Source organism: Heterodontus francisci, chromosome 37 (genome assembly GCF_036365525.1).
Source record: "Heterodontus francisci isolate sHetFra1 chromosome 37, sHetFra1.hap1, whole genome shotgun sequence".
NCBI classification, from domain to species: domain Eukaryota; kingdom Metazoa; phylum Chordata; class Chondrichthyes; order Heterodontiformes; family Heterodontidae; genus Heterodontus; species Heterodontus francisci.
Window position 1 is genome coordinate 6,120,629 of NC_090407.1, and position 27,733 is coordinate 6,148,361.

At 44.1% G+C, this 27,733-nt stretch overlaps 1 protein-coding gene across 2 annotated transcripts in view; it reads right to left on the reverse strand.

Moving 5' to 3' along the window:
• Positions 1 to 889: 889 nt before the first annotated feature.
• The window catches only part of kif1b (kinesin family member 1B), a 250,476-nt gene continuing 223,632 nt past the window's right edge, over positions 890 to 27,733 (reverse strand). The window contains exons 1-13 of one of the 2 annotated variants that reach the window (XM_068016947.1): positions 26,017 to 26,079; positions 20,634 to 20,709; positions 19,204 to 19,383; positions 17,370 to 17,435; positions 15,995 to 16,113; positions 10,573 to 10,642; positions 9,765 to 9,899; positions 9,237 to 9,426; positions 6,634 to 6,764; positions 5,664 to 5,797; positions 4,925 to 5,024; positions 3,615 to 3,737; positions 890 to 1,224 (exon numbers count right to left, since the gene is read on the reverse strand). In XM_068016947.1, coding sequence (XP_067873048.1) covers positions 1,105 to 1,224; positions 3,615 to 3,737; positions 4,925 to 5,024; positions 5,664 to 5,797; positions 6,634 to 6,764; positions 9,237 to 9,426; positions 9,765 to 9,899; positions 10,573 to 10,642; positions 15,995 to 16,113; positions 17,370 to 17,435; positions 19,204 to 19,383; positions 20,634 to 20,709; positions 26,017 to 26,024 — 1,452 coding nt within the window. In that variant the 5' untranslated portion in view covers positions 26,025 to 26,079 and the 3' untranslated portion in view covers positions 890 to 1,104. Of the gene's footprint in view, positions 1,225 to 3,614; positions 3,738 to 4,924; positions 5,025 to 5,663; positions 5,798 to 6,633; positions 6,765 to 9,236; positions 9,427 to 9,764; positions 9,900 to 10,572; positions 10,643 to 15,994; positions 16,114 to 17,369; positions 17,436 to 19,203; positions 19,384 to 20,633; positions 20,710 to 26,016; positions 26,080 to 27,733 lie in introns of those variants that run through there. The other variant, XM_068016948.1, reaches the window with a different exon arrangement.

Consider the following 27,733-nt stretch of genomic DNA (forward strand, 5'->3'; position numbering starts at 1 on the left):
ACATTTCTCTGCATTGAACTTCATCTGCCACCTGTTTGCCCATTCCACCAACTTGTCTATGTCCTTTTGAAGTTCTACACTATCCTCCTCACAGTTCACAATGCTTCCAAGTTTCGTATCATCCACAAACTTTAAAATCATGCCCTTTATACCAATGTCTAGGTCATTAATATACATCAGGAAAAGCTAGGGTTCCAACACTGATCCCTGGGGAATCCACTACAAATCTTCCTCCAGCCCAAAAAACATCCATTAACCACTACTCTTTGTTTCCTGTCACTCAGTCAATTTCATATCTATGTTGCTACCTTTTATTCCATGAGCTACAAGTTTGCAAAAGTCTGTTGTGTGGCACTGTATCAAATGCCTTTTGAAAGTCCATGTGCACATCAACAGCATTACCCTCATCAACCCTCTGTTACCTCCTCAAAAAACTCCAAAAAGTTAGTTAAACATGATATTCCCTTAAGAAATCCATGCTAGCTGACCATCATTGCAAACACATCAGGCTAAATATCCTGCAGTTCCAATCATAGAAACCAGTTAAAACCAAAATTGCATTTCCCAGCAATTCTTTTTAAACTGTTGAAGCTGCAAGATCCCCCCACTCAATAACAAGGGGCAGGTGGTCCCAATATTTGGTCCATTAGTGTACATTTTAATCTTGGAACTCCTGCCCTAACAGCACTGTGGATGTACCTACACCACACAGACTGCAGTGGTTCAAGGCCACCTTCTCAAGGGCAATTAGGGATGGGCAATAATGGCTGGCCTTGGCAGTGATGCCCACTTCCCATGAGTGAATTAAAAAAAAACTTTACATTCCGATTGCAGTGGGGGAGCAATAAATAATTTTTAAATTTAAAAAAGTCAACAGGAGTCATGGTGATAAGTTTTAGACACATTTTATTATTCATGAATAGTTTCAGTTAATCCCAAAGATCTTGAAAATCCACAATAAGTTCATCTTCCATGGTGCCAGCACAGGATGCCAAAGAACAGCTGAAGTTAGAATATTCAAAGCTACAGCTATTTTTGGTTTAAAATATCTACTCCCACGGAATGTCATTTTAGTAAAATGTTTTAGTGAAAACTATTTATAGCTCATGCATTGTATGAAGAAGAAGAGACACTTCCACCGTGACCAGTCCAGTTCGTGTGGATGAAAGTCCCGGGATTGCACAGCAACTCATACGTGTGGGCACCAAAGTAATCCCTTTGTGCCTGTGGGCAAAAGAACGGTTGGATCAGCAGACAGTCCGTGGAGCTAGCAACCTCCATCCTCAATCTCTACTCAACAAATAAAATTCAACTCCAACCCTCCAAGCAAAATGGAAGACTGAGTCAAAATCTGGGTAGTCCAGTGCAGTGAGCTCATATTGCTGAGATACCCGTTTACGATTGGTTGAACTCAAGCCTCCCGCTAATGTCCTAGCGGGTATTAGTAAACGGAGTGTCTCGTGACAACGCAGAGCATGCACAGAGTGAGCGCCAACGTCATCAGTGCGTCCGACCATTTGCCAGCATGGGGTTCGCGCGCGTAGGATCAACCTCATCACGTAATGACATCAGATCTAACGTCAGTGTTGCTTCACTCCTCAATGGCCATCTCCATTCCTTCCAACAGTGCCCCGCAATTGCCGCTCCTCTTCCCCACTCCCTCCCACCATTCTCTCCGGCTCCAGACTGCTCACAACCCGCTCAGTCCACCCATCCCTTGCCTTTTTCCCAGGCGGTGAGGCGAGGAGCGAGGGAATGGAGCACGAGAGAACACAGTGGGATGGAGCGGGAAGAAGAGCAGCAGTTGAGGCAGCGATCGCCGGAGGGAGAGGGGTACTGTTGGTGTGGAAGTGGCGACCGTGGCCATTGAGGAGGTGAGGGGGTTTGGGTTCAATTCATTATGTCAAATTGAGCAGCACCATCTTTATTACTGGCAGCTGCCCGAGATGTCGGAGACAGTGACGATTCAGTGGAAGAGGCTGCATCTGCACATGTGCCAGTAATGCACCATCTAGTGGTTGCATGGTCAGCAAATGCAGCCTAATTACTGACTTATAGAAAACTACTGTAACCAATAAACACTTATACTTCTTACGTAGGAACATGGGGAGACCATTCAGCCCCTCCAGCCTGTTCCGCCATTCAATGAGATTGTGGCTGATCTGTGACTGAACTCCATTTACCCGTCTTTCATCCATATTTCTTAATATTTTTGGTTGAGTTAAAATTAACAATGGATTCAGCATCAATTTGCTGTTTGCGGAGAGTTCCAAACTTTTATCACCCTGTGTGTGTAGAAGTGTTTCCTAATTTCACTCCTGAAAGGTCTGGCTCTAATTTTTATACTATGCCAAGTTCTAGATTCCCCAACCAGCAGAAATAGTTTCTCCCGATCCATTCCTCTTAATATCTTGAAAACTTCAATCAAACCTCCCTTTAACCTCCTACATTCCAGGGAATACTACCCTAGTTTGCACGATCACTCCTTGCAATTCATGGAGTGTCTCCTGATGGCACTGGCAATCGCTCTGCGCTATCAGTGCATCTGAACATTTACCAGCTTGCCAGTACAAATGTGTGCACGTGCAGATTGACGTCACCATGCAATTGTGTCAGACATAATGACAGAGGTACCACACCCCTCAGTGGCTGCGATTGCAGCCTCCATTCCCTCCCACCATACCCGCCTCAATCACCGCTTTCAGTTTCTTGCTCCCTCCCGCTCACTCCCCGCCTTGCCGTTCCGGCCACTCAGTCCCGGCCTCGTTGCTTTCTCCACCCCTCACCCACCCCTGCTGTTCGCTCCCTGCCCCCCACTTCATTTTGCGGTGAGGCGGGCGCAAGCAGCCGAGGGGCGACCAGCAATGGCAGGAGGGAGCGGGGTCGCGTTGGGGGTGGGATGGAGGTGATGATTGCAGCCATCGAGGGGGTTCATTTTTGTTTTATGTCAAATTGAGCAGTGCCATATTTATTATTGGCAGCTGCCCGAGACGTCGCAGAGAGTGACGTTTCAGTGGAACAGGCTGCATCTGCGCGTGTGCCAGTACTGCACCAGCTAGTGGTTGCATAGTCAGCAAACGCAGCCTGCAATTTAACCCTTGCACAGAAATTTTAAACTGCACTTGAAAATTCAGCTTACCTTTTAGTCAGTTAGTTTTTTTTTGGAACATGCTTGGCAATTTTATGAAGCCTGAAACATGGTTTAAATAATAATCATAAACTCTTTCGTTATACAGTTGCTCTAAACAGTGCACTGTAAAATGCTGCAAAGTCAGTAAAACAGATTTGGCAACTTTAACCAATCTCTTGGAAGTTGGAAAAAAAAGTCTCTCTTCACTGGACTCTGTTGGGTTAGAGTTTCGAAACACTCTCTCAAATATCCATGTTTTCTCGGCTGAGGCAACTCAAATAGAGAGACAGAAATCCTGGCTGGTGTTCAGGAATGATACTGGGCAGGTTTGGCCAAAAAGCAGTTGTGAAGAAATCTCTGCAGGCCGTTATCAATTAGAGGGCAGCACAAACATACAGGACTGATAGGGAAGAGAAAGTGACAAAAAAAATAAAGCTTAAGGGAAGCGTGGTTAAAAATTATACAATTATTGCTACTTCTTTACCTGGATAAGGTTTGCTGGGAGCATCTCATGTCTGTAACCATCATAGAAGGACAGAGCTGTACTAAAGCATGGCATAGGGATGCCCATCTGTACACCAGTGCTGACTACACGACGCCAGGATCCCTGCAGGCAGAATATTCATGGTAAATCTGGCAAAAATCTTTGCTGCATTCATTAATCTCTTGCAGCTTGGCCTGGGTTGTCTTTCGCTCAAAGGTATTCACAGCAGAAGAGAACAAGGCCATATTTTTACAAAAGCAAAATTACTTTTGAATGCTGGAAACACTCAGCAGGTCAGACAGCATCTGTGGACAGAAAGAGAGTTAACATTTCAGGTCGATGACCAGCCCGGATAAAACATTGATTCCGTTTCTCTCTCCACAGATGCTGCCAGACCCGCTAAGTGTTTTAAGCATTTTCTGTTTTCATGCCATATTTTTAGCCAATCTGTGAGTGCATTCACAGAGCAGTTTGGCTTCACATCGACGCTGCAGTTACAGTGTGAATGGAATCCAAATCCAGCCCAACGGGCTGGTCCAACACTGGAACCAAACTGAGCCAGATGCTGTGGAGGAGCCAGTCTCACTGCACTTTGCTCCGGAGTCTGTTTGAGGCACGGCATCCAGTTTGCACTCAAAATTCACGCAAAATGATTTTCCCTTTGAAGCAGCTTTTTGTGCAGAAGGAAAAAAGTAACGTATTTGTTGACACGTAACCTGAAGTGCAATGGACACATCTCAAAATTACCCACTAGTGGATCACTCAGTGTTGCCCATGGTACGATGGACGCTGCTTTATAGGAATAGACGTCTCATGTGTCTAATGCACAGGACAATGCTGCCAAGGTGCTGGGGCCCCTTTAAGGCTTTTACACGCCAGACAAAGGATTGTAGATATTTCAGATGCAGGCAACGCAGAAACCAGAAGATCCTTCCTTCACAATTCCAGCTCTGCCTCGGATTAGGAACTGAGGTAAACCCCTAAACCTCAGCAAGCATTGCGTCCACCTCAGAACAGATTCGAACAAGAAAGCTCTCTCAGGGTGAATTTGCAAAGCAGTTGCTTTTCGACGCACATCAGGTGTGTTATATCATTAAGTTTGTCAGTGTGGATTGGAATGGTCATATAAATTGTTCACACATTCAATTAAGAAATAGCTCCATGAGTCCGAGCATGACAAGACTGAAATAGGAACATTGTAGCAATGAAGAAATTGAGACAGATTGTCATAATGTATTTCTATAACTTTCAGATCACAATATTCTAATAGTTTTTCAGATTTATTATTTCAATGAAGTTTGTATAAATACCTGACAATCCTGAACAGCCTTCATGAAAAATTTATCTAGCAGCAGGTTCTGCAAATTAGGATTTGCATCAAAAGCATCTTTAATTTTTCCCAAAAAGACACTGAAAAAGAAAAAAAAAGAGCTTTACAGACATTTTCCTGCAACACAGTGGCTTTCCAACATGTGTGGGGGCGAATTGCCTGAAAATATTGAACTGTTGCTCCAGGGATCTGGGGCCCAAACTTCCGAAACAGCATCAACTACCCAATCACTGCAGAAACATTTCACATGGCAAGGACAGAAAAAAAAAAACAGGATACGAAATTTGACAGTTCTTGTGGTTATATTGAGCACAGTTGGATGGGAATCTGCAAATGCCAAGGAGCCAGGGACTCATTTGAAGATCTAAGCCCTTTGGGAATATAAAATCAGAGTCCTCTGTACCAATATTTCATGCTGAAGAAAATCTCTAAGCCTTTCCCATCAGATTTGTAAATAATTCTAATGTTTAAAAACTATATGGAATGATTCTCAGTATGAATAGGGTGGTTATGTACAATTGCACTCCTTGAAAAATTCCCTCTCAACTTTTCTCTCCTCCTTTAAGGCGTCCCTCAAAGCTCACCTTTGACCTAGCTTTTGGTCACCTGTCCTAACATCCCATGCGGCTCAGTGTCAAACTTTGCTTGATAACACTCCTGAAGTTACTATGTTAAAGGCGCTATATAAATGCAAGTTGCGCATCATGTGCATCCCTCACCTCCTGATGATGCAGCCACCTCTCCACATCAGTGCGATTCCACCATAATTCAGAGACCAGTTAAACTCTTTAGCCGCTTGCCTCAACAACATGAATCCCTGAGCGTAGGAGATAATCTTCGAAGCATAGAGAGCCTGCAAACAGGACAAAAGAAACTCATCACTTCATCAAGTTAAAGGCCTGAATGTACATATTTAAAGCAGTAACTTCCTTTGCTTGCACAATGACTTGTGAAGTTGGGAGGAGAAAGAGGAAGACGAACCTATCACATTCCGCAATGCGTGTATTGAATTGGAGAATGCATCATGATAGACAGAGGGTACAGACGGATCCCCGGACAACAGGCACCTTCCTGCTGAAAATGTAGCATCTTAACTCCTTTGGAAGTTCGGATGCTCCACGACTTTAATTGATTCCAGTTCTGGATTCAAGCACAGCTGTGCTGTTTTCTTTGACTGAACTCCGGCTGCCTTTTTACACCTTCTACTGATAATGCTCAGAGCAGCTCAGGGAAACACGCCTACCTCTCGGCCAAGGATGTGCATTGCAGGGAATCAGAATAAAAAGTGGGAAAGAAAATATTTTGCAAAAAAAAAGCTGTTTATTACCCACCACAGCCTAGCCCAGCCCTTAAATCCTGGCCCATTCCATCTCTCTCCCCACCACCACCCCCACAGGGCACAGAGACCACTCTGTAAAACCCTTACCAGCACCTCACCAGAGGCCAGCCAGCTCAGAACAGAATGGGCCTTAACCCTCTATACGGTCAGTTACTCACCAGATAAATGGGGATGAGTCTGTCACCCCTCCAAAAACACAGCCGTATTCTTACAGAAGCTGCCTGGTAATGAACTTGGTGCAAGCAGACCCAGTTTCACATCCAGCAGTTGCACTGAGATTTCAGACCAATGTCTACTTAAATACAACACACTTCACAAACCGGAGTTTAAACAGCCTTCGACAGTCCCACCTTGCGTATGTCTTCCAGGAATGTCTCTTTATCCCCAGAGAATTTTGATTCTTTAGGTCCCAATAGTCGCTTGCTTGCTATTAACCTTTCATCTTTCAGAGAAGACAGGCACCTTGCAAAGACGGCCTCCCCTAAAAATATCAAGATAATTCTTGTTACAAATCGAGTCATATAGCACAGAAACAGGCTGTTCTGACCAATAGTCTATACCAGCATTTATGCTCCACACGAGCCTCCTCCCATCCCTTTTCATTTAACCCCAACATTCTATTCCTTTCTGCCTCATCTACTTGTCCAGCTTCTCCTTAAATGCAACTAATGAACTCACGAGTTCTGCATTCTAACCACTCTCTGGGTAAGTAAGTTTCCCCTGAATTCCCTATTGGATTTCTTAGTGACCAGTTTAGATTTATATCCCCTTGTTTTTGAGTCCCCTACAACTGGGAACATTTTCTCCACATCTACCTTATCAAAGCCCTTCATCATATTAAAGAACTCTATCAGGTTACCTCGGTCTTCTCTTTTCCAGAGAGAAAACAAAGAGAGACACCTTGATTGTTCAATCATTCCTGATCAGTTAGAACTCTGTCAGTTCTGGTGTCATCCTTGTATATTTGTTTACACCTCCTTTCAGTGCCTTTCTACCCTTATTACAACATGGGGACCAGAACTGTTCAAGTGTGGTCGAACCAAGGGTCTGTACAAGTTTAACATGCCTTCTCCCATTTTCAATTCTCTCGCTACACATGAACCTCAGTGCTTGGTTGGCATTTTAAAACGTCTTTATTAACCTGCGTCACTAGTTTTTCCATTTGTGTATCTGGACCTTTCAATTCCTTTGCTCCTCTACCCCATTTAGATTGTCATTTTCCAAGCGGTATGTGGCCTCCTTATTCTTCCTATCAAAATGCACCACCTTTGTTTCCTACTCCAGGCCTACAGCTTTTGCCACAGTCTCAGGTTTATTTATTTTTTTATTTAGAGATACAGCACTGAAACAGGCCCTTCGGCCCACCGAGTCTGTGCCGACCATCAACCACCCATTTATACTAATCCTACACTAATCCCATATTCCCTACCATTCCCCTACCTACACTAGGGGCAATTTATAATGGCCAATTTACCTATCAACCTGCAAGTCTTTGGCTGTGGGAGGAAACCGGAGCACCCGGTGGAAACCCACACGGTCACAGGGAGAACTTGCAAACTCCGCACAGGCAGCACCCAGAATTGGTGCTGGAGCTAACAGGCAGCTGGAGCTGTGAGGCTGCGGTGCTAACCACTGCGCCACTAAAACTTGATGCTCACTTGTCCCTTTCCAAACTCCCACCACCCAGGTGGAGGGACTGAGACGCTGACTTTCCACTGGTCTTTTGCGGCAAATAAGCTGATTAACACAAGGGGGAAAGAGGCGGTAGCTGTGGAAATTATAGCACAATTTTAATTTTAAATTCAGGACCAACCAAACTGCAGCTGACTAACATGGGAATCAGAAATTAGAGGAGGGATTTAGATTGCTGTCCTTCTCCACTATTTTAATGTAAAAGATTCTTTTGAACAATTCACTAGTTGGCTTTCTAAGGATGTTGACGTGTTTTCCTTCCTGTTTCTGTAACCCATCATCTAGACCTGTGAGATGGGAGTTAATCCTACATGGAGTTTATTGGCTCAAATTGATTTAATCTTCACTTGCTTCAGGCAGAATCTGTCCACTTGTGTCCCCAGCTGTCAATATAAATTCAAACTCCATGTCCTCAGAGTTTAAGCTCAGGGTAGAGGCTGACACTCCAGTGCAGTACTGAGGGAGTACTGCATTGTTGCAGGTGCTGCATTTCAGACGAGAGCTTAAACCAAGGCCCCCATCTGCCCTCTCCGGTGAACGTTAAGATCCCATGGCGCTACTTCAAAGAGCAGCAGGGGAGTTCTCCCCGGTGTTCTGGCCATTACTTATCCTCAATCAACATCACAAAAACAGATGAACTGGTCATTATCACACTGCTGTTTGTGGGAGCTTGCTGTGTGCAAATTGGCTGCTGCATTTCCTACATTACAACAGTGACTACACTTCAAAAGTACTTCATTGGCTGTAAAGCACATTGAGTTGTGTATCATAAAAGGCGCTATAGAAATGCAGTCTATTATTTAGCTGCGTGGGGGAGTAGGGAAGAAAATCGGAGGGGGAAAACCAAAATCAAAACCAATATTCTCACCCAATGTCCACACACACACTTTCCAGAGGACAACCCTGGAGAGAGATGTGGAATGGGGACTCTGCCCGATTTTGTTCCTGCCCCTCCCCTTCTATAAATTTAGAGGGACTGAAAACTGCAACTCTCTACTCCCTCTCCCTCCAAGGTCAGCACAGTTCAGGGATGCACCGTGGGATCTTTCTGACCTGCATGGTTGAGTATCTGGGCAGGTCATGCATTTACTCACTGCAACGACAGGTCGTTAGTGTTTGGTTTCAAGACTTCAAACAAACATTGCTCCCCAGGTTGCACAGGTTTTATCCTAAACTACAGGACACTCAATATAAAGCAAATCTATCTAGTTACAGGCCACATCTTAGTAAAGGTGGAGCGTTCAAACCAACTCTGCCTTACCAATAAGTGTGACTGGCACTCCAAATTCTAGTGAAGAAATAGCAGTCCATTTCCCTGTGCCCTTCTGTCCTGCAGAGTCTTTGATCTGGGGCAACAGGGGCTTCCCGCTAGGATCCCGAAATTTGAGGATATCTGCGGTGATTTCAATCAGGAATGAATCAAGTTCTGTCTTGTTCCATTCCTCAAACACCTAAAAAGGTGGAATAAAACAAAATACTGAAACACTCAAACAATAAATCAGGATAATCCATCACATCCACCCAACAATTCTACAACAGAATTCCTAAATCGCCACATAAAAATTAAGCATTTTACAATCGGGCTTTAAGTTCCTACAGCTCACTGAGACTAGATAACTGATGGCAATATTCACAGCTCTGGACATGCATGAAGAAATGGACAATATTTTCTATGCAAGTTGAGCTGCACAGAATAACACAGGGTCAGAATCTGAAATTATACAGAAGGCAGTGAACTGGGCACCTGTCCCTGGATCCTAGCTATACCTCACAGGCAGTCAGTGCTAACCTTTGCCATTTCATCATGGTCCATGTGGAGAATATCCTTCATCAGGTGATAGGCCTCACAGATCAACTGCATGTCTCCATATTCTATGCCATTGTGCACCATCTTCACAAAGTGGCCTGCTCCCTCATCCCCCACCTGAGAGGTACAACACATTAGTTAAACTACTTCCATCCTCATTGCATAAAGCTACCAGACACTGTTACAACTTAATAAGGCAGAACTGCAGATTGGACACTGCAATCTTCAACAATTGAGGAATTAGAATATGAAATTTGTTTAAAAATGTAAAATGGCAAACACAGAATACAAACATGCTCAACGTCCATTTTAAAAATGTCTAAAGCTTTATCCTCTTATTTTAATGCTGGAACTACAAAAGAAACAAAGATGGCAAAAGTTCACATTAAGTTTCCCCACCTGGCAGTGGCCAGACGCAGGCTGATGTTTCAGTATTGTATATAAACACAAAATTACATTCGGCAAATGTTAAAGCAAATACAAACATTGCAAAATAAGTCACAAAACATTACAAATCCAACTTTATAAAATAGATGGAAGAGCAATAAGCATAATAAAAAGAAATGAAATGTTTCAGATTCTGGAGGTGCCCAACAGATTAAGTCAGGATGAGAGTGATAGACTAACATTCTGATCAGTCTCAACCAAAGCCCTAACTCGACTTCTCCAGACACCAAATGGCCAGATGTTCATTTCCAGCATTTACTATGTTATTTCGAAAGGACGGCAAGGGGTTGAGGGCTCAGCTCAAGGATATTATATAACACTTGATTTTTGAATGGAGACTTACCCAGTCACAACAGGCTTCACCAGTACCAACCTTGGCAGCAATGCTCTGGAAGATGTCCTTGATGTGAGGCCTGTGTGTGACAGATGGAAAGCAGAAGTAAACTTGAATCATTTATTCCCACCCCAATGGCAGCATTGCCTCACACAACTCGTGGAAGATTCAGATCATTCAACAAGATCAGTGGCTTCTGTCACCATGATAATGAAAACTGCCAGATAAATGAAACAGTGAACATCCCTCCTACAAAAGGTGAACACAGTCAGCGTATTAATGATTTAAACTTCACACTCATCCATCATTGTACTGGAGCATTGTGTTTTTATTTTGAAAGACACTTTAGCACCATGAATCAGAATTATGCATCACAGACTTCACAGTCTGCATGGCAGTAAAGTCGAGGCATCTACTGAAATGCCTGTTTATCAATAACCAACAGGTTCTGTGAGGCATTAAATTCCTCCATAATTATTTTTCCTTGCCTCTGTTTCACTTGCATTTGAGGTTTCAAATGGCCATCTCTCTCTCTCTTCTCCCCCCCCTCCCCCCCCTTAGTTAACACCATTCTGACGTGAGGGCATGCCAGAGTGTGCCTGGGGGTGACACCCCTCAAGAACAAAGAACAAAGAACAAAGATAATTACAGCACAGGAACAGGCCCTTCGGCCCTCCAAGCCTGCGCCGATCCACATCCTCTCTCTAAACATGTCGCCTATTTTCTAAGGTTCTGTATCTCTTTTCTTCCTGCCCATTCATGTATCTGTCTAGATACATCTTAAAAGACTCCATCGTGCCCGCATCTACCACCTCCGCTGGCAATGCGTTCCAGGTGCCCACCACCCTCTGCGTAAAGAACTTTCCACGCATATCCCCCCTAAACTTTTCCCCTTTCACTTTGAACTCGTGTCCTCTAGTAATTGAAACACCCACTCTGGGAAAAAGCCTCTTGCTATCCACCCTGTCTATACCTCTCATGATTTTGTACACCTCAATCAGGTCCCCCCTCAACCTCCGTCTTTCTAATGAAAATAATCCTAATCTGCTCAACCTCTCTTCATAGCTAGCGCCCTCCATACCAGGCAACATCCTGGTGAACCTCCTCTGCACCCTCTCCAAAGCATCCACATCTTTTTGATAATGTGGCGACCAGAACTGTACGCAGTATTCCAAATGTGGCCGAACCAAAGTCCTATACAACTGTAACATGACCTGCCAACTCTTGTACTCAATGCCCCGTCCGATGAAGGAAAGCATGCCGTATGCCTTCTTGACCACTCTATTTACCTGCGTTGCCACCTTCAGGGAACAGTGGACCTGAACACCCAAATCTCTCTGGACATCAATTTTCCCCAGGACTTTTCCATTTACTGTATAGTTCACTCTTGAATTGGATCTTCCAAAATGCATCACCTCGCATTTGCCCTGATTGAACTCCATCTGCCATTTCTCTGCCCAACTCTCCAATCTATCTATATTCTGCTGTATTCTCTGACAGTCCCCTTCACTATCTGCTACTCCACCAATCTTAGTGCCGTCTGCAAACTTGCTAATCAGACCACCTATACTTTCCTCCAAATCATTAATGTATATCACAAACAACAGTGGTCCCAGCACGGATCCCTGTGGAACACCACTGGTCACACGTCTCCATTTTGAGAAACTCCCTTCTACTGCTACTCTCTGTCTCCTGTTGCCCAGCCAGTTCTTTATCCATCTAGCTAGTACACCTTGGACCCCAAGCGCCTTCACTTTCTCCATCAGCCTGCCATGGGGAACCTTATCAAACGCCTTACTGAAGTCCATGTATATGACATCGACAGCCCTTCCCTCATCAATCAACTTTGTCACTTCCTCAAAGAATTCTATTAAGTTGGTAAGACATGACCTTCCCTGCACAAAACCATGTTGCCTATCACTGATAAGCCCATTTTCTTCCAAATGGGAATAGATCCTATCCCTCAGTATCTTCTCCAGCAGCTTCCCTACCACTGACGTCAGGCTCACCGGTCTATAATTACCTGGATTATCCCTGCTACCCTTCTTAAACAAGGGGACAACATTAGCAATTCTCCAGTCCTCCGGGACCTCACCCGTGTTTAAGGATGCTGCAAAGATATCTGTTAAGGCCCCAGCTATTTCCTCTCTCGCTTCCCTCAGTAACCTGGGATAGATCCCATCCGGACCTGGGGACTTGTCCACCTTAATGCCCTTTAGAATACCCAACACTTCCTCCCTCCTTATGCTGACTTGACCTAGAGTAATCAAACATCTGTTCCTAACCTCAACATCCGTCATGTCCCTCTCCTCGGTGAATACCGATGCAAAGTACTCGTTTAAAATCTCACCCATTTTCTCTGAGTCCAAGCATAACATTCCTCCTTTGTCCTTTAGTGGGCCAATCCTTTCTCTAGTTACCCTCTTGCTCCTCATATATGAATAAAAGGCTTTGGGATTTTCCTTAACCCTGTTTGCTAAAGATATTTCATGACCCCTTTTAGCCCTCTTAATTCCTCGTTTCAGATTGGTCCTACATTCCCGATATTCTTTCAAAGCTTCGTCTTTCATCAGCCGCCTAGACCTTATGTATGCTTCCTTTTTCCTCTTAGCTAGTCTCACAATTTCACCTGTCATCCATGGTTCCCTAATCTTGCCATTTCTATCCCTCATTTTCACAGGAACATGTCTCTCCTGCACGCTAATCAACCTCTCTTTAAAAGCCTCCCACATATCACATGTGGATTTACCTTCAAACAGCTGCTCCCAATCTACATTTCCCAGCTCCTGCCGAATTTTGGTGTAGTTGGCCTTCCCCCAATTTAGCACTCTCCCTTTTGGACCACTCTCGTCTTTGTCCATGAGTATTTTAAAGCTTACGGAATTGTGATCACTATTCCCAAAGTAGTCCCCTACTGAAACTTCAACAACCTGGCCGGGCTCATTCCCCAACACCAGGTCCAGTATGGCCCCTTCCCGAGTTGGACTATTTACATACTGCTCTAGAAAACCCTCCTGGATGCTCCTTACAAATTCTGCTCCATCTGGACCTCTAACACTAAGCGAATCCCAGTCAATGTTGGGAAAATTAAAATCTCCTATCACCACCACCCTGTTGCTCCTACATCTTTCCATAATCTGTTTACATATTTGTACCTCTATCTCACGCTCGCTGTTGGGAGGCCTGTAGTACAGCCCCAACATTGTTACCGCACCCTTCCTATTTCTGAGTTCTGTCCATATTGCCTCACTGCTCGAGTCCTCCATAGTGCCCTCCTTCAGCACAGCTGTGATATCCTCTTTGACCAGTAATGCAACTCCTCCACCCCTTTTACCTCCCTCTCTATCCCGCCTGAAGCATCGATATCCTGGGATATTTAGTTGCCAATCATGCCCTTCCCTCAACCAAGTCTCAGTAATAGCAATAACATCATACTCCCAGGTACTAATCCAAGCCCTAAGTTCATCTGCCTTACCTACTACACTTCTTGCATTAAAACAAATGCACCTCAGACCACCAGTCCCTTTATATTCATCATCTGCTCCCTGCCTGCTCTTCCCCTTAGTCACACTGACTTCATTATCTAGTTCCTTACAGGCTTTTGTTACTACCTCCTTACTGTCAACTGACCTCAATTGGTTCCCATCCCCCTGCCACATTAGTTTAAACCCTCCCCAACAGCGTTAGCAAAAGCACCTCCAAGGACATTGGTTCCAGTCCGGCCCAGGTGTAGACCGTCCAATTTGTAATAGTCCCACCTCCCCCAGAACCGGTCCCAATGTCCCAAAAATCTGAACCCCTCCTTCCTGCACCATCTCTCAAGCCACGCATTCATCCTGACTATTCTTTCATTTTTACTCTGACTATCACGTGGCACTGGTAGTAATCCTGAGATTACTACCTTTGAGGTCCTACTTTTTAACTTGGCTCCTAACTCCCTAAACTCTGCATGTAGGACCTCATCCCGTTTTTTACCTATATCATTAGTGCCTATGTGCACAATGACAACTGGCTGTTCACCCTCCCCCTTTAGAATGTTCTGCAGCCGATCTGAGATGTCCCTGACCCGTGCACCTGGGAGGCAACATACCATTCGGGAGTCTCGTTTTCGACCACAGAACCGCCTATCTACTCCCCTTACAATCGAATCCCCTACGACTATAGCCCTTACACTCTTTTTCCCGCCCTTCGGAACAGCAGAGCCAGCCACGGTGCCATGGACCTGGCTACTGCTGCCTTCCCCTGGTGAGCCATCTCCCTCAACAGTATCCAAAACGGTATACTTGTTTTGGAGGGAGATGACCGCAGGGGACTCCTGCGCTGCCTTCCTGCTCTTTCTCTGCCTTTTGGTCACCCATTCCCTTTCTCCCTCAGCAATCCTAATCTGCGGTGTGACCAATTCACTAAACGTGCTATCCACGACCTCCTCAGCATCGCGCATGCTCCAAAGTGAGTCCATCCGCAGCTCATCTGGCATCTGCTCAGTGCCCCTCCATTGCAGCATTACTGAGCCAGAGTGCACAACAAGCAAACAATCGCAGTTCACAAAGTCAGGAAGAATCCCGTGGATAATAAACTTTAGCGTTCTCAGAAGATAAAAAAAAACAGGGCAGGTTTCCGCCGACAGCAATCAAACCTGAGCACAGCTGATCACGTCTGCAGGAGCAGTCAGTCCCACTGAGGGATCAATTAACACAAGGGAGAATGGAAGAACCCACACAGTACTTTCCAATTTATAAGGTAATCAGATAGTTGAGGCGGTTTCGCCCCTTGCTCCAGATTATTTCCAAGTTCAGGGTCTTGGGTGAGTGACCCATCCCAAAGATTCTTCATATGCCATTCTGTGATTGGTTGGTAGCTGAGAAACCTGGAATAACTCTCCTCCGACCTTTTCTTCCCGGGTGGGGGGGGTTCCACTACATGGGCACCTTGCCCAGGCTGTCTTGGCAGGAACCAAATCTCCCCAAAGTGCAAAGGGGAAGTGAGGGATTGAAGCTCCATGCCATCAGACACAGCAAAGAAGTCAAGCTATCCTCTCCATCACCTGTTACACACCATCCTCCTGAGGTGGTCAAACAGGAGGAATTTAAATGTAGGTTAGCCAGGAACACTGAACACCGTTAACAGTAAATCCAGTAACAGGGAGACCGCAGGATTCTGTGATCACAGAAACACAAAGGAGCTGCAGAACCTTCTTGAGCTGAACATTAACAGAGGATTAGCAAAAAAGCAACTGTCTAAAGATAATATTTCCTATCAGAGCAGCTCACAGATTGTAATCAGTATTTATTCCATTTTCATAACAAAAGTTTACACTGAATCTTATTTCCAAATAAGAGCACTTCCAAAATACTATTGTTAGGGATTTAAAGAAATGTTTTAAAATAAAAGACTAGTGACCGCAATCAAAACTAATTTGTTGTTGACATACCAAGCCTCCTTGTGGCCCCCAGGCATTAGAGAAGGTCCATATCTGGCTCCGTCCTCTCCACCGCTAACACCGCTCCCAACAAACAGCAGGCCCTTGGCTTTAAGTTCTTTACATCTCCTCTACAGATCAGGAGGAAAAAATGAGGCACATTGTTCATATCCCAACAGCTCAAAACATTGTCGACAAGTTACTTTTGCTCATCAATTAAAGGTGAGAGACAGCAAAACAATTACTAAAACATCCATCACTACTGGGACTTTGATACAAACTTACATTGCAGATTGAGCTACAGTGTTGACATTGCCACAAAGGTTACAAAATATCATTTCACTTAGTCGTAAAGTGTTTAGTTTAGAGATACAGCACTGAAACAGGCCCTTCGGCCTACCGAGTCTGTGCCGACCATCAACCACCCATTTATACTAATCCTACACTAATCCCATATTCCTACCAAACATCCCCACCTGTCCCTATATTTCCCTACCACCTACCTATACTAGGAGCAATTTATAATGGCCAATTTACCTACAAACCTGCAAGTCTTTTGGTTTGTGGGAGGAAACCGGAGCACCCAGAGAAAACCCACGCAGACACAGGGAGAACTTGCAAACTCCACACAGGCAGTACCCAGAATTGAACCCGGGTCGCTGGAGCTGTGAGGCTGCGGTGCTAACCACTGCGCCAAGTGGAGGCAAAAGATGCAAGAAAGGTTTAACATTAAAAATCTGAGGGTATCAGACATTTGATCTACAGATGTAGGGATGATAGTTAAATGCCTCCACTTCGAAAACCCATTGAACCTGAAGGCTGCAGAGTCAACAGTTTATTAACGGAGATAATAGCTCAAACTTATTCACAGAACAAAACATTTACAAGCCATTCCAAGAAGGAAAAAAATGTAGGTTATATATTAAACTTTTCTCAGAGTAATGGATACCTGGGAGTGATTTGAATACAATCTAAATAATATGCGCACATTTCTTGTGTACAAATTACTTTGTGTAATGTTCATGTTTTGTGTCAGCTCATTTCTCTCTTTCCTCCCCTTCCCCCGCCATATAAAATCGTTATCCATACTGATAATGAAGACTGCGCTGTAAACGGATTATGGTGTATTTACACCCGCCACATTTACAGGAGGGTTGCACTACAGCGTGACACGTTTACATGAGCCTGTTCCAATATAAATGTTGACATAGGTATTTATAATAGAAATAATTACAGGAAGCACAACTTTGAAATGGGGATTGAATTAAATCTGCCCCCACTGGTCCAATCTCCCCCGCCCGCTAATCCCGCACCTAACATTATCCATGGGAGATATGTAATAAAAATATATAATAAACTGAATCACGAGGAATGGCCTGATACTAACCGTTGTGTCGCTGTATTCCGAGTTCCCTCCATCAATGATGATGTCACCTTTTTCCAACAGTGGAACCTGATGAGAGGAACAAGCCAATTCAGTTATTCAGTTATTTAAGGAAGAATATAATAATAATGAGTTATCTGCCATTCAGGAGGGACTGCTTGGACCCCACCCATTGTAAATCAGAGACACAGGCAAAACCAGAAGAAAAACTTAAGATTCCAAAGCAAGGTTCACTTTAGAGCAGAGAAAGTCAAGTGGAGGTTTTATAGCAGTGATTTAATAAAAGGAAAATTGAATGATAAGGAGAAACTTTCAGAGGAGAAGGGTCAATAACCAGCAGACACAGACTTGTGGTGATTAGCAAAAAAAAAAACAGGTGACAGAAGAAAACTTTTTTTTTTAAATAACCGAGTTGTGATCTGGAATTCACTGCCAGAAAGGCAGTGGATGATGATTCAATTGCAATTTTCAAAAGATAAGTGGATAAATACTTGAAGGGAAGAGCAGAGGGTGGGACTGATTAGATAGCTCTATCACAGAGCAGCACAGACACGATGGGCTGAATGGCCTCCTTCTGCGCTGTGTCATTTTTTGATTCTAATGTAGCGAACAGGCCGACAGTGCAATAGCTCAGAATGGAGAATGGAGAGCAGTGTGTGGTGTAACAAGCACAGTGGGAAGAGGTCCAGGCATCGAAGGAGAGATGACTTCTAGAAGCAGGCCTGGAGATGTACAATGGAAAATCAGTGGGGAACTTCTTGGAATCATAGCTGTAAAAAGGTGATGCTAGTTGGAAGAGGCGACAGACACGGCCTCAGCTGGAGTAGTTAAAGCCCGAGGGAGCAGTGGTAAACTGGACAGTTCGTGACATTTGCCCACGAGGGCAGGTGGCAGCAGTTGGTGACTCAAACACAAAGCGGAGCTTTCCATAATTGCATTGCTTTAAGGTGAGCTGTAATTAGAGAATAACTTCAAATATTCAACAGTGGCCAAATAGTTAGTTTAGTCTTAAACCAACTGAAACACATTCCTAAAATGCACTTGTAACTTACTAAAATACGTGAATTACACTAACTACACCTTGCCTCTAATATGGGACAATTTGTCAGACTGTCTGAAAATGTTTGTATACGGTTTTAATGTATTTGGGGAGAAGGAAATATTTCAGTTAGTCTTATATGTATAATAAATAGAAGAGAGAAAATATCTGTTTGCAGTGATCACAAGAATCAGGTTAGGCGGAGGGTATAATTTTCATCCCCTTAACTTCGAATTATCAGTTATCACAGTAATAATTTGGAGGTTGTGCAGAAGGGAACGTATAAAAGATCTTTGCTCACCATTTAACACCCTCATGTGATGGGCATGGCTCAGACACCCCGCAGAGCTGCCTATCACTGCCTGCCTGGCACAGCTAAAGAATGGTTTCCAGGCAAGGGAGATGAAGTGAGCAGGGAGCATGCATCAGTCTGCTTCTGCACTTTCCGAACGCCCGCTGACAGGCAGAGGGAAAAAGGCCACTTGTCCACCAACTGGGACTGAGATGGAACACAGCCTGGGAAGAGAGCTGACCTCAATGGGGAAGAAAACAAGGAGAGGTGGCTTCTGTTTTCATAGGAGTGCAACGTGACCCTGCCATCCCTGTATCACACACACACCCTTATAATAGAGAAAAAACATTTTTACTTCTTCCACCCCAGCTTGGGCAGGCAGTTAGTCTGTAACCACCATCCCACACGCCCCACCCCTACTTCTTCAGACTTGCTTTCGTAGAAGTATCCTGCTACAGAAACTACACCAGTCCAATATTCAACAACCCGGAACACCGTTAATGTACCAGCTTCTGGATGAAGTCGTCAACTGCCTGGCCAGCCTTCACCAGCAGAACAATACGCCGAGGAGTCTTCAGCTTGCAGACCATCTCCTCCAGACTGTGCGCGCCGATCACTTTGGTCCCTTTGGCTTCCTTTTCTAGGAAACTGTCCACTTTGGAAACTGTCCTGTTGAAGGCGCAAACCTGCAGCACAAACAGTGTCAACTCCTATTTAACAAGCACTGTCATTACTACAACGGAATACGGCAGGGCCAGTGTCAAAGACATGGATTTTTAAAAAAAAAAATTCTTTCATGGGATGTGGGCGTCACTGGCAAGTCCAACATTTGTTTCCCATCTCTAATTGCCGTTGACACCAATGACCATTTCAGAGGTCATTTACGAGTCAACCACATTGCTATGGGTCTGCAGTCACATGTAGGCCAGACCAGGCGAGGATGGCTGATTACCTTCCCTCGAGGACATTAGGTGAACCAGATGGGATTCCTACAACAAATCGATGATAGTTTCATGGCACCATTACTGAGACTAACTTTTAACTCCAGGAATTTATGAATTAATTGAGAATTGAGTTTATTAATTAACCTGGACCACAATTACCAGTTCAGTGACATTTCCACTACACCACCATCTCCCCATATAACCTGCTCCATTGTCATGACATCAAAATAGTTTCACAGGAGTGTTTTGGGGGGGTGGGGGGTGGATTGTAGGGATTAGAGAGAATGAGTTAACAGCCTTCACATTCACCCCTCAGCTGTGCTTGGATTCAGCTCAGATCAGTGGGATTTATCTGCATGTGTCTCTGATGTGTGGCCTTAATAGAAATCAGCTCAACCCTGTTCCCAGTGAGTAAAACACAACAGCACGAAGCTCTTATTGCCACCAATTCCCCTTCTGCAAGCAGAAAAATTCACCAGAAAAATCATATTCTTAATTATAAAAATACAAGAGAAAGGACATCGGAATTCACATCATTGAGTCGTGGAAAAAAAAAGTGGCCAAATTCATCAATTTTGTTGTTGGAGAGACAGCGAGAACCAAACAGAATTAGCACAGTCCAGTAATCTGCTTAGTTACAGGCCTGCTCCCACCCCCGCCTCTCCCGCCTCCCAACCACCCCCGCCTCCCAACCACCCCCACTCCCACACAAGTTCTGCTAATTACATGATGCAGAGATGAGCTGACAAAGTGGGAAGGAAGAAAACTTACAATCTTCCAGCTCTTCCCCAGTCCCTGGACGCTCAAAACTGTTTCACATTCAATGAACACAAGACACAAGAAATCGGAGCAGGAGTAGACCAGATGGCCCAATGAGCCTGCTTGATACGAAGTGCAGTCACTGTTACTTTGACAAATGCAGCAGCAAGTTAGTGCACAGCAAGATGCCATCAACAGCAAACTAAGTGAATATCTATTCAAAACAAACTTACCACAAAGCCATGATCATTCATGTTTAAAATCAGGTTTTGCCCCATCACAGCCAATCCAATGAGTGCAATATCAGCTCTGGTAGGAAAGAGAAAATATTTTCATTTCTTAATCTTATTATATTAGATTTATACCCAATCAGGGGGATTGCAGGGGAAGCACACAAACATTCACCTGTTGATTCGAGACAGAACACACATTATAGAATCTGCTTCACTTCCAATACGGGGCATGGAGTGCCCACAGTTTTTGAATGAGCAGAGTGAAACCATCACCCTTCTACAGGGCCCTCAACACCACTGGTTGCAATTACTGTGCCTCTCCACTCACTATCCTTTCCTTTTCTGCTTCACCCTTTTCGGCCCAAATGCTTTGCTAGGAGGGCAACGCATTTTTCTCTCCCAACACAATTTCCAATGGGAATTGTTGAGTGGACAAGTCAATACAAAAAGCTCCTTCACTGAGTGAGTTGGACTCCCAGTTTCAGTTGGGTCTCTTGGCTTGTTGGTGCATTGGTTACAGAAAGAAAGTGACATCAGAACAGATGGAACAGTCTCTTTGAAACATCAGATGCTTCTGTTTTCCGGCTTGTCTGTCCAACATTCCCTGTAATTCTACTATAACACGCAATGGCACAGCTCCAGAGTGCACCGCAGTCTGCTCATGGCCAGGATCACGGTAGTTTTATTGGGTATTCCTAGGAGTGGTTGATGACAACGACAGAGAAATGGTGAAATCTGCTTAGCTCATGGTCGATTGTTTGTACAAACCTACGAATGGTTGGGCAGGTGGGACAGAATTAGAGGGAAACCCACTACCCACTTTCAACCTGGAGACTGTACCAGGTACAGGAGATCTGGTTCAAGACAATGGGCCCCTCCCCCACCCAAAGGGATGAAAAAGAGAACAATCCCATTAAAATTATTTAACTAGATAGTCTGCAGAAACGAATGAAACCTTTACAGAGACAACCCACTGAGCCTATTGGTTAATGTGTAAGCCCAGTATTGTGCAGAGTCACACAGACCATCAGGTTCAGCTCCTGACCTGACCTTAGCAGGTCAGCTAAGAGAGAGATGCTTATAATTGGCTTGGGCTAGCAATGGAGAAAGGAAAAGGAGAGGATTCCTGTTTACCGGCTAGAAAAAGTGTTTGTCTGTGGACACGAGGGGCATGATCAAGAGGTTTGCAGAAGACACAAAGATCGGCTGTGTGGTCGATAGTGAGGAGGACAGCTGTAGGCTGCAGGAAGATATCAATGGACTGGTCAGGTAGGCAGAAAAGTGGCAAATGGAATTCAACCCAAAGAATTGAGGTGAGATGCATTTGGGGAGGTCAAACAAGGCAAAGGAATACATGATTAATGGGAAAGTACTGAAGTGTAGAGGAAGTTAGGGACTAGGACTGAATGCCCACAGATCCCTGAAGGTAGGAGGACAGGTCGATAGGATGGTTAAGAAGGCATATGGAATCCTTTCCTTAATTAGCCAAGGTATAGAATATAAGAGCAGGGAGGTTATGCTGGAACTGTACAACTCATTAGCTGGGCCACAACCCGAGAACTATGTGCAGTTTTGGTCACCTCATTACAGAAAGGATGTAATTGCACTAGAGAAGGTACAGAGGAGATTTACGAGGATGTTGCCAGGACTGGAAAAATGTAGCTATGAGGAAAGATTGGATAGGCTGGGGTTGTTCTCCTTGGAACAGAGAAGGCTGAGGGGAGATCTGATTGAAATGTACAAAATTTTGAGAGGCCTGGATAGAGTGGAGGTGAAGGGTCAATTCACCTTAGCAGAGAGGTCAGTGACTAGGGGGCATAGATTAAAAGTGATTGGTAGAAAGATTATGGGGGGGGTGGTGAGGTGGGGGGGGGGGGGGGGAAATGAGGAAAGGTTTTTTCACTGAGGGTTGTAGGGGTCCAGAACTCACTGCCTGAAGGGTAGTAGAGGCAGAAACTCAACTCATTTAAAAAGGTGTCTGGAAATGCATGTCAAGTGCCGTAATCTGCAGGGCTACGGACCAAATGCTGGAAAGTGGGATTAGACTGGGTGGTTCGTTTTTCAGCTGGCGCAGGCACGATGGGCCAAGTGGCCTCCTTCTGTGCCATAAACTTTCTATGATTCTATGACAGCGTTGGTCTTAGCTATGATACCCCCTCTTCCCCTCTCACCCCCTCCCCAGAACCTGACGTCCCTCCTTCTCTCCCCAGAATCTGATAAACCCCTGAACCAGACTGAATAGTTCGACATCTTTGCTCACACATTATGATAAACTGGGTGAGTTACTGGACAGTTATGAGCACCTACAGAGCTACATACCAGCGTGAATTAATACCAACACATGTGGAGAAAAGTGAATGGGAAAAAAAACATTTCAAAAACATTTAGTAAAAGACACAGAAAAATATTTTACACTATCTGTGCTCCTAATGTGCAACTTTGTTCCAGCTCAACCATTGCTGGTACATTCTTGTGTAACTGCACTAGATTACCCACTTAGGCTCCGAAGTTACCTCGTTTGGTTAGAAGGCGATTGCAATATGATTAATCATGTTAATTTCCCTGTTTGCACAACTCCCCCTGGTCAGAGAACAATACTATGTTTAATTTAATGTTTGCTGTAAACCTTAAATACAATATTGCAAAACAGCACAAAACTTTAAACACAGTTCCAGGATTCTTGGGATATGTGGCAATAGGTCTCTCCAGTCATTCGATTAGGTTACAACTTGGTACTTCCTGATACTACCCCGCCTACGGATTGAGGAACCAAAAGGTCTTCCAACTCTACAAAAAAAAGTACTGTTCAAAAGAATATGAAATCCAAATCCAAACATCATCCTCTCATTTCACCTCCAATACTCTGCTCATCTGCCACTGAAACACTACAATTTTAATGGGAGAATGATACAGGAGGCCATTCGGCCCATCATACCTACGATACTCATCCTCAAAATACATACTTTAATTCATTAAAATCAGCGTTGTCACTGGACTGCAGCATAGGATAAAGTCATGAGAGAAAGGTTTATTCAATGTTCCCTTTGACTGTGAAAAATACCTAGAAGTGCACAATTATACATGTTAAACTTCCAAATGTGTTTGTGCCTAGGAACCTTTTGAATTAAGAAAGGTTGAGGTGAAATATTGAAACACAGAGCTGTATGTAACTGATTGTGGTAGTCGTGGGAGAAATTTAAAGTGACGATTTAAAAAAAAAATTCTTTCATGGTATGTGCCAGCATTTGTTGCCCATCCCTAATTGCCCTTGACAACTGAGTGACTTGCTAGGCCATTTCAGGGGGCAGTTAAGAGTCAACCACATTGCTGTGGGTCTGGAATCACATGTAGGCCAGACCATGTAAGGATGGCAGATTTCCATCCCTAAAGGACATTCGTGAACCAGATGGGTTTTTACAACAATCGATGATAGTAATGGTGTCATGAAACTGAGACTAGCTTTCAATTCCAGATTTTATTAATTGCATTTATTAATTAATTGAATTTAAATTCCACCAGCTACCACAGTGGGATTTGAACCCGTGTCTCCAGGGCATTAGCCTGGACGTCCAGATTGCTAGTTCAGTGACATTAACACTGCGCCACCATTTCCCCATAATTAATACCTCACAAGAAATAGTTTGCATGACATTAAGAAACATTTGATAAATTGATTTTACCAACGTTGTGTTTGTACCAATACACTAAATAAACCACATGCCAACACAGCATCTCACTCAGGAACCTGAACTGAACAGTGCAAACTGCTTTCATCCAGCTCGCAGCTAGACTTAACTTGAGGTCTGAGAAATTTACGGGCTGTTTCCTTCTGACTTTTCCTGCCTCAGCTTTCACAAAAAGTTTGCTTTCAGCCTGGAGAAATAGCATCAATCTCTTGCCGGTCGGTCTTCACTGAAAGACATAACCAACTTCTTAAATAGTAAGGGAATGTTGACCAGACAGATGAGGTTCTATTTATGTGGTTTATTCAGGCTCTTTGTAACTGGTGAAAAATATAGCCTTGCCTTTTGAAAGTTGCTTTTATCCACTTTCAGAGTAGAGTTGTTCCAATAGATTGTGCAAAATGGTGGAAGTCAAATCTGTGCTTACAACTGGAAATCAGTCAAAGAACAGGAAGCAGAAATTGTTGACGGGACATTTTTCATACACTGATGAGTAGTTTCCCCCCCCATACTCACCCCTCCTGAAGGAGACCAGGGATGAGAGGCTTTAATTACAAGGAGAAAGTGGAGTTCTTTTTATTGGCCCAATGAAGGCCAAGAGGAGCACTGAAAAGCTTCTTCAAACTTGCGAGGGCTTTTGAGAAGGTAAAGTCAGTGATTTGGGAACAAAAGTTTCAGTTCATCACCAAATGATTAGAGGGGGAAGGCAGGAGGAAAAAAAAGTGATGGAAATAGCTTTTAAAAACTAAGTGGATAAACAGTTGAAAAAGAAAAAAATGGGAAAAGGGACGGCAAAAGGGCAAGTGAATAGAACCAACAAGCAGAGCCTTGATGGCTTTCTTTTGCACTGGAAAATGTTCTGATTTCTCCACACTGAGCTACTGTCAGTCACAGAAAGGTGGAGCATACTGCAGATCTATGGAAGCTTGCAGTACTGAAGGCTCCCATTCAGCGCACTGTACCTTTTGCAGTAGCAACACAAAACTAATCCCACAGCCCTATGCTCGCCCCATTATATATTCTCCCATTTCAAATATTTAGCCAATTTTCCCTTCAAAGATGTAGCAGTCTCTACTTCAACCAGAGTACTCCATGCTGAGAACCATGTGCAAAGTCATGTGTTCTCATCTCTCCTTACTCTGATATTTAATTGATGACTACTTTCACTGAGTCCCCAAACTGATTCCATTAAACTCTTAAATTTTAAAGACTTCTCCTCTGAGCCTTCACTACTTCAGTGGGAACAGTTCCAGTATCTCAAAATCGCTCTTCATAACTATTTTCCCAGCATCCTGTTGAGTCTGTACTGTTGAGGTTGGATACTTCCCTGTGATAGATCTGAACTATCGAGCCACTTTTAGACCCTCCTGGCAGCTTGTCCAAGAACTGGAAAAGACCTACTAATTGCCTAGTTTCTTAGCCAGGAAAAGTTACCTGGCCTAGAAACCTAATAAGAAATGAAAGAAGAGGGGCGGAATTTTTAAAAGAAATGGAAAGGAAAAGGAAGTTGCCCAGATTCAGGTGAGTAACCCTTGAACGTTAAGTCAAGAGCACATTATCACCCATAATAACCAAGCAGAAAAAACAGCAATTTAAAGAAGGAAGCAAATCAAACATATCCTGGTAACAGTGAAGATTAATCTACACTGAGTGGATTGAGAACAGATACAATCCCTCCCCACACTGAGGATTATACTCACTGAGCCATTGTCAAACCTCTCGTCTCTCCAGCCACTGCTGCAAAAAGCTGTTTCCGGCTCGTTTGCTACAATTCAGCCCTCAGGCCCCGCCCCCTCCACCTCCTATTGGATGACGCTCCGATTGCTACATAGTGTTCTACCCCGACGCGCGCTCTGAGTGGTCAACCTGTGTGTCAATCACAGCAGCCCAGAAGCTCTGCGGGGAAAGTAAAGGATGAATCGATTGCTCGTTGGAGGGAGGTGGCGGCTGCCGGCCCCAGGAACCTAAAACCAGGAGCATTTCCACAGAAATAGAGACCCCGGCCGAGGGGCTGCGGTCAGCCTGGGGGTCGTGAGCCCCAGGAGGGTGGGTCAGGAACGGGCATCGACTCCATCATCACTCGTTTGCTTAGTGCAAATAGCCTGAGATTAGCCCAGGATGTCAGCTGACAAGTTGTTGGCTCAATTTCTTGCAAGTCAACATGACTTAACATTCTGGGCAGGAACAGAGTCAGGGAGGGAGGCTATAATAGTGCAGGTGTAAGTGCATTGGAGTTGTAAATATGACCTATCCTTACAGCTAACTCTATACTTCAGATAGTAGTGTTTAGTGATGGTTTGTAGGCTACTACAAAGTGACGTAGCCCCATATAGTCACTCCTCTCTGCCTTTTGGACTTGTTATCCTGCTGGCATGGAAGATTGCAACTGCCCAGCCAATAAGCAAATCATTTGCACAGTGGAATTGCCAATGGTTTGTTGCCATATGACATCCACATAATAATTCTTTTCAGGTGTGCAGGAGAGCAGGGTGGAGAAGGATAAGAGGAAGGAAGGAAAAATTGGGAAAGTGGTCAGAGCCTCACTGTCATACTAAGTAGATTATATTTGGCAAATTATCAGCATCAGGCTATTCCAGTACAGTAGCATTAATCAGTGAATGTTGAGGCCTGTATTTTGCCATCAGCGGTGAACGAACGTGCTAACCATTCATTTCACTTGTACAGACTTGGAGCTTTTGCATTGGGACCTAAGATTATCAAAGTAGAAACAGCACAGCTCACCAGAGATTCTGAGATCCATGTGAACAGGGCAAGCAATGGTGTGTCTCCTTAACCCATCAGATTGAAGAATCCTTACTGAGACATGCAGAGTCTGAACCAGGAAGTGTAAATTAGAGTAGGTAATTCCGTGACAAATCATGTAAAGAAAGCGACAAAGCAAAAGAAAGATTGGATTAAGAAAGTGAGATAAAAGAGGCAGAAAGAACAAGTAAAAAAGGATTTAAAAATTTTTCCAATAATTAATATAGAACATTACAGCGCAGTACAGGCCGTTCGGCCCTCGATGTTGCGCCGACCTGTGAAACCATCTGACCTACACTATTCAATTTTCATCCATATGTCTATCCAATGACCACTTAAATGCCCTTAAAGTTGGCGAGTCTACTACTGTTGCAGGCAGGGCGTTCCACGCCCCTACTACTCTGAGTAAAGAAACTACCTCTCACATCTGTCCTATATCTATCACCCCTCAACTTAAAGCTATGTCCCCTCGTGTTTGCCATCATCATCCGAGGAAAAAGGCTCTCACTATCCACCCTATCTAACCCTCTGATTATCTTATATGTCTCTATTAAGTCACCTCTCCTCCTCCTTCTCTCCAACGAAAACAACCTCAGGTCCCTCAGCCTTTCCTCGTAAGACCTTCCCTCCATACCAGGCAACATCCTAGTAAAT